Source organism: Gigantopelta aegis, unplaced genomic scaffold (assembly GCF_016097555.1).
Source record: "Gigantopelta aegis isolate Gae_Host unplaced genomic scaffold, Gae_host_genome ctg1716_pilon_pilon, whole genome shotgun sequence".
Lineage (NCBI taxonomy): Eukaryota > Metazoa > Mollusca > Gastropoda > Neomphalida > Peltospiridae > Gigantopelta > Gigantopelta aegis.
In genome coordinates this window covers 71,676-78,709 of record NW_024532777.1, presented here as the reverse complement: position 1 = coordinate 78,709, position 7,034 = coordinate 71,676, and the positions used below count along the sequence as shown (strand labels likewise).

Below are 7,034 nucleotides of genomic sequence, written 5' to 3'. Positions count from 1 at the left end.
TTCTCTTACCTTCTCCTCATTTTATCAGGTGATATTGAACTCAACCCTGACCTAAAACAGGTCAGTAACACATTACAACACACTATATAACTGATGTCTCATTTATTTCAATAGAATTGACATCAAAAATAATGCTATAAGACTTCTTTCTAAGAGTGGTTTTGTCATTGAAGAAAAATGGACTAAAAATCATTAGTCTTCTGGGTCTCACTTGAGGAGAGGAGAAGACTCAAGACAATGGCCAGCAGTGATCAAGACTACCACTTTGCTTTAGAGAAAGGTTTACAATGGTGGATTACAAACAGTACTGCACCTCTTGGGAAGAACTTATCTCAGCTGTTGAAAGTTTGTGGTGATAAGGATGTAGCTACTACACTGAGAGGACAACTAGATATTAAATATGAAGGTATTCACTATGTATAGTTCATTATAATAATTATCAATGTAGTGTAATATATTAGTAAAATATATAGTAGAAATTGAAGTTTTTACTCTCAGAAAGTGATGGAAATGACTTGATAGTCCTTTCTTTCTTTAACAAGGGGAAATAGAAAGACAGACAGAAGGTACAAGTGACCAAGATAGAAGCCCTTCCTGTGGTAATCTCTGTAGGTCTTTCTAGTAACAAAGCAAGTACCAATGCTACAGAAAATGATGAAGTTCATAAAGTGTTGAAGAGTGTACTGACAAGTCATTTTGCTGACTTACAAACCAGTTTAAGTAGATGTTTGCCACGAATTTCTGCAGCAATGTATTCTAAAAGATTGATAAGTGAATCAGTCCGAGATTCTCAAACTGTTTACAATGTAATTGGTGAATTTAAAAGTGGAATGAATTTACTAAACAGTATTTCAAAGTTACAAGACATTGTCAACTTTTCTTACAATGTCTCTCTAGTGAAGGTGGTCCTATTAAATTAGCTGCTCAAAAGTTATGTCAAGACTGGATTGATGAAGTTAAAAGAAATGTAATATCTCATTAGATCTTACATGTGATGATCTTATACAACAGGATATACAACAACAAGGTTCAGTAATAGAAAATGATCAGACACTTGCATTTTGAATGAAGCACAAAATGTGTGCTGTCTGGTTTTATACCATTATATTATAATATAAATTATGTTAGTTTGTGGTACAATGGATTCTCACATATTAACCTCTTCAGCCCAAACTCAGATTATCTGAATAAGCTCATGATATTATTTATTCATGAGTATTTAATAATTAATAAAGTCCATGTACTCTAGAACAATGGTTGAAGCTGATCTACACTAGCTAAATTACTAGTATCATCATATTGTTTTGATCACTAATACATGATGGAATTGACTGAAACTAATTGTTAGAATTATGATGATTTTGTTTTGAATAAGCTGCTAGGGCAGTACAGTTACTATGGAATTCATACTACACATATATACCCACACTGTAAAAATTGATTGGTTAATTTAACCATTTTTTTGGTTACATAGGTTACAATTGCAAAATTATTTTTGTCAAAAAGTAATCATAATACTGTTTTCATTATTAATATACTACTGTTTATGTAGCTATATAAACATCAATTTCATAATATATTAGTAAACAAAATAGTATTATGTTTATATTTTGTAAATGCAACCTGTATAACTATATATTAGTTAAATTATTCAATTATTTTTTACAGTGCAGCATTGTCACTAGATCACATTTGTTGAACTATATAAACTATAGTAGTTATAGTAATTAGTAATCAAAACAATATATATTGTAAATAACTTTTCATTGTAAGCATGAATGGAACCTAGAGCTATGAATTAGTCAATTAACAGTGACATATATTATAGTGTCGGAAAGGAAGCAAGCTATATAGTAAGATGCTTCAAGCATTATCAGTTGATGTCATCTATATTGCAATGATTAAAATTTGTTTGTCATAAAAAATTTACTCATCTGTATAGAATAGAAACATATAGCAGCAATTTTAGCTAAATTGCTGCTTGCTGTAACCATGGAAACCATAGCCTTAGAAAAGAGTATATAAGCTTACATACACACCATCTCTGTGAGGTGTATTGAACTATTTATTGACCTGAAATTGAACAATCTGATTGGTCAATTTAGGCATTGCATGTACAAGACACAGTACTGATTAGTGATTACTGAATACTTGATACTTGTTTAGAAGAAAAACAATTTGGCTGCAATAATCAGTTTAGTAGTTCATGGTTTCCAACTTTAGAAACTGTGAAAGAACTGATAAAAAGAAGCATGTGGTTAAATAAGCCTATAAATTAATTTTAACAGTTATTTGAAAAAGCATTATAGTTAAATCGTAGAGTGAGTGAGGAAACCATTTTAAACACTACAATTCTTAATGATTTATCATTTCATGTAGGGTTCTCAAAAAGTTGTAAAAAATCTAACATTACAAAGTGAAGAGGAAGAAAAACAAATTAATACTACTTTGGAAAATCTAAACAAAACCTTCAGTGTATTAATGGTAGCTGTTCGATCATCTCTTGATCATAAACTACAACACCAACAACTAGTACTAGTGGACTTTATTAGATGGATTGAACATAGAATGAAATGGGTTGGAGAACTAAAAGACATGATGATTTAGATGAGGTTTTCAAGAAACTACATCCATATTTTGACTTCATAGACTGTGAATTAATTGTTGATATGAGTGAACAGTTTCTGAATGATGAATGCTTTGGAGAAGACAAGAAAAACCTTGTCAATGAACTTAAAGAACATATGCTCAAAGCTGAGACACTTTCGTCACTCGTCTACAATAAAGAACTCAAAACTAAATTTAAGACAGATCTATTCTCCACAACTAATAAATTTATCAAACATGCCTACAATTCAAATCATGTTACTTAATCCATGGAATGATGCTACTATTGGAGGACTTTATCTATTAATAGGACATTACTACCTCACAAATCAAATCAATCAATCCTTAAGTATATAGAGATTGATACAGGCTCAGTTATCATCAAATACATTGTCCTTAAGTCAAAAGCTGATAGCCTCATAGCTCATGCTCAAGGCAAGTTACAGTTTATGCATCTCATTGGTATCTTTGGTCTAACAATTAATGGTGAACTCATCCTCAAAGATGACGAGAATATAACTTCACTTTTGAGTCAGCTCTTCTGGAAGCAGCGAAAGCTGGTCATAATGAAGCTGTGAAGTTCCTCCTCCAATTAGGAGGTGATGTAGAGAGCCAGAAATCACGTTTAGTAGTAACAGCTCTTACTACAGCATGTCAATATGGACACTCTCAACTTATTATAAGTTTATTAGTCCATTTACTAGACTATTTACACAAGAGAATTCCAACTTTTCGTATTATGTGCTGAAGGAGATCACATTTCTACAACAAGTCATATTTTTGACTCTACTGTTGATATCAACTGTACACTAGTCAATGATATCACTCCTCTTATGATAGCCTCATCTTGTGGACATATAGAGACAGTAGAAGTCCTCTTACAAGGTGGAGCTAAGATCAACAGTACAGACAATGATGGGTACAGTTCACTAGTATATGCTATAACAGGACACAAATCACTTCAAGTTATAGAACAACTACTTAAAGCTGGTGCACAACCTAATGTCTTTATTAATGACCAGAGTATTGTTGATAAAGTAAGAAAAGAAGGAAGAGAAGATATCTGTAAATTGTTAGAACAGTTTAATGTTTTAAATATAAGACAAAAAGAAAGGAGGAGGAGCAACAGTTACATCTTAGTAGCGGATTGGCCATCTCTATTATTGAAGCTGCAAAAATAGGTAATATGAGGATGTTAAATTACTACTCAAAGAGAATGCAGATGTTAATGATCAGGATAAAGAAGGATGGACTGCTCTAATACTAGCTAGTCAAAATGGTCATTCACAGGTTGTTGAACTATTACTCAAAAAGAATGCAGATGTTAATAGAAACACTGAAAAAGGATGGAACGCTCTAATGATAGCTAGTCAAAAAGGTCATACCCAAGTTGTTGAACTACTACTTCAAGAAAACACAGATGTTAGTGTACAGGCTACAAATGGAGCAAATGCCCTAATGTTTGCTGTTGACCAAGGTCATATCCAGATTGCTGAACTACTACTGAAAAAGACTGAAAATGTTAACATTCAAGACAAAAATGGAAATACTGCCCTAATACTAGCTAGTAAAAAGGGTCAACTATTTGTTGTTGAACTATTGATAAAAAAAAATGCAGATGTTAACATTCAGAAGGAAGATGGAGCGACTGCCTTAATGCTAGCTAGTCAAAATGGTCATTCACAGGTTGTTGAACTACTACTCAAAGAGAATGCAGATGTTAATATTGTGAAGGAAGATGGAGCGACTGCCTTAATGCTAGCTAGTCAAAATGGTCACACACAAATTGTTGAACTACTACTCAAAGAGAATGTGGATGTTAACAAAGTCGCTGAAAAGGATGGAACGCTCTAATGATAGCTAGTCAAAAAGGTCATACCCAAGTTGTTGAACTACTACTTCAAGAAAACACAGATGTTAGTGTACAGGCTACAAATGGAGCAAATGCCCTAATGTTTGCTGTTGACCAAGGTCATATCCAGATTGCTGAACTACTACTGAAAAAGACTGAAAATGTTAACATTCAAGACAAAAATGGAAATACTGCCCTAATACTAGCTAGTAAAAAGGGTCAACTATTTGTTGTTGAACTATTGATCAAAAAGAATGCAGATGTTAAAATTCAGAAGGAAGATGGAGCGACTGCCTTAACGCTAGCTAGTCAAAATGGTCATTCACAGGTTGTTGAACTACTACTCAAGAGAATGCAGATGTTAATATTCAGAAGGAAGATGGAGCAACTGCCTTAATGCTAGCTAGTCAAAATGGTCATTCACAGGTTGTTGAACTACTACTCAAAGAGAATGCAGATGTTAATATTCAGAGCAAAGAAGGAGTGACTGCCTTAATGAGAGCTAGTCGAAATGGTCATAACCAAGTTGTTGAACTACTACTCAAAGAGAATGCAGATGTTAATATTCAGAAGGAAGATGGAGAGACTGCTCTAATGTTAGCTAGTAGAAATGGTCATACACAAGTTGTTGAACTACTACTCAAAGAGAATGTGGATGTTAACAAAGTCGCTGAAAAAGGATGGACTGCACTAATGTTAGCTAGTCAATTTGGTCATACCCAAGTTGTTGAACTACTACTTCAAGAAAACACAGATGTTAATGTACAGGCTACAAATGGAGCAAATGCCCTAATGTTTGCTGTTGAACAAGGTCATACCCAGATTGCTGAACTACTACTAAAAAAGACTGAAAATGTTAATACTCAAGACAAAAATGGATATAGTGCCCTAATGCTAGCTAGTAAAAATGATCATATACAAGTGTGTTGAAATACTACTCAAAGAGAATGCAGACGTTAACATTCAGAAGAAAGATGGATACACTGCACTAATGCTAGCCAGTCAAAATGGTCATACACAGGTTGTTGAACTACTACTCAAAGAGAATGCAGACGTTAACATTCAGAAGAAAGATGGATACACTGCACTAATGCTAGCCAGTCAAAATGGTCATACACAGGTTGTTGAACTACTACTCAAAGAGAATGCAGACGTTAACATTCAGAAGAAAGATGGATACACTGCACTAATGGCATCTAGTCAAAATGGTCATTCACAGATTGTTGAACTATTACTCAAAGAGAATGTAGATGTTAATAAAAACACTGAAAAAGGATGGACCGCCCTAATGATAGCTAGTCTAAATGGTCATACCCAAGTTGTTGAATTATTATTCAAAGAGAATGCAGACGTTAATATTCAGAAGGAAGATGGATACACTGCACTAATGCTAGCCAGTCAAAATGGTCATACACAGGTTGTTGAACTACTACTCAAAGAGAATGCAGACGTTAACATTCAGAAGGAAGATGGATACACTGCATAATGGCAGCTAGTCAAAATGGTCATTCACAGATTGTTGAACTATTACTCAAAGAGAATGTAGATGTTAATAAAAACACTGAAAAAGGATGGACCGCCCTAATGATAGCTAGTCAAAAAGGTCATACCCAAGTTGTTGAACTACTACTTCAAGAAAACACAGATGTTAATGTACAGGCTACAAATGGAGCAATTGCCCTAATGTTTGCTGTTGAACAAGGTCATACCCAGATTGCTGAACTACTACTAAAAAAAGACTGAAAATGTTAATACTCAAGACAAAAATGGATATAGTGCCCTAATGCTAGCTAGTAAAAATGATCATATACAAGTTGTTGAAATACTACTCAAAGAGAATGCAGACGTTAACATTCAGAAGAAAGATGGATACACTGCACTAATGCTAGCCAGTCAAAATGGTCATACACAGGTTGTTGAACTACTACTCAAGAGAATGCAGATGTTAACATTCAGAAGAAAGATGGATACACTGCACTAATGGCAGCTAGTCAAAATGGTCATTCACAGATTGTTGAACTATTACTCAAAGAGAATGTAGATGTTAATAAAAACACTGAAAAAGGATGGACCGCCCTAATGATAGCTAGTCAAAAAGGTCATACCCAAGTTGTTGAACTACTACTTCAAGAAAACACAGATGTTAATGTACAGGCTACAAATGGAGCAATTGCCCTAATGTTTGCTGTTGAACAAGGTCATACCCAGATTGCTGAACTACTACTAAAAAAGACTGAAAATGTTATACTCAAGACAAAAATGGATATAGTGCCCTAATGCTAGCTAGTAAAAATGATCATATACAAGTTGTTGAAATACTACTCAAAGAGAATGCAGATGTTAACATTCAGAAGAAAGATGGATACACTGCACTAATGCTAGCCAGTCAAAATGGTCATACACAGGTTGTTGAACTACTACTCAAAGAGAATGCAGACGTTAACATTCAGAAGAAAGATGGATACACTGCACTAATGGCATCTAGTCAAAATGGTCATTCACAGATTGTTGAACTATTACTCAAAGAGAATGTAGATGTTAATAAAAACACTGAAAAAGGATGGACTGCCCTAAT

General features: G+C 33.9%; 1 protein-coding gene across 1 annotated transcript; it reads left to right on the top strand.

Annotated features, from left to right (window-relative positions):
* The first annotated feature begins 237 nt into the window (after nucleotides 1-237).
* LOC121391095 (ankyrin repeat domain-containing protein 29-like) lies at nucleotides 238-5,389 on the top strand. Its single transcript, XM_041522842.1, is given in 5 exon segments — nucleotides 238-406; nucleotides 3,358-3,510; nucleotides 3,821-4,416; nucleotides 4,419-4,425; nucleotides 4,818-5,389. Coding segments are annotated over 5 exon segments (1,497 nt in total).
* The last annotated feature ends 1,645 nt before the right edge of the window (nucleotides 5,390-7,034 follow it).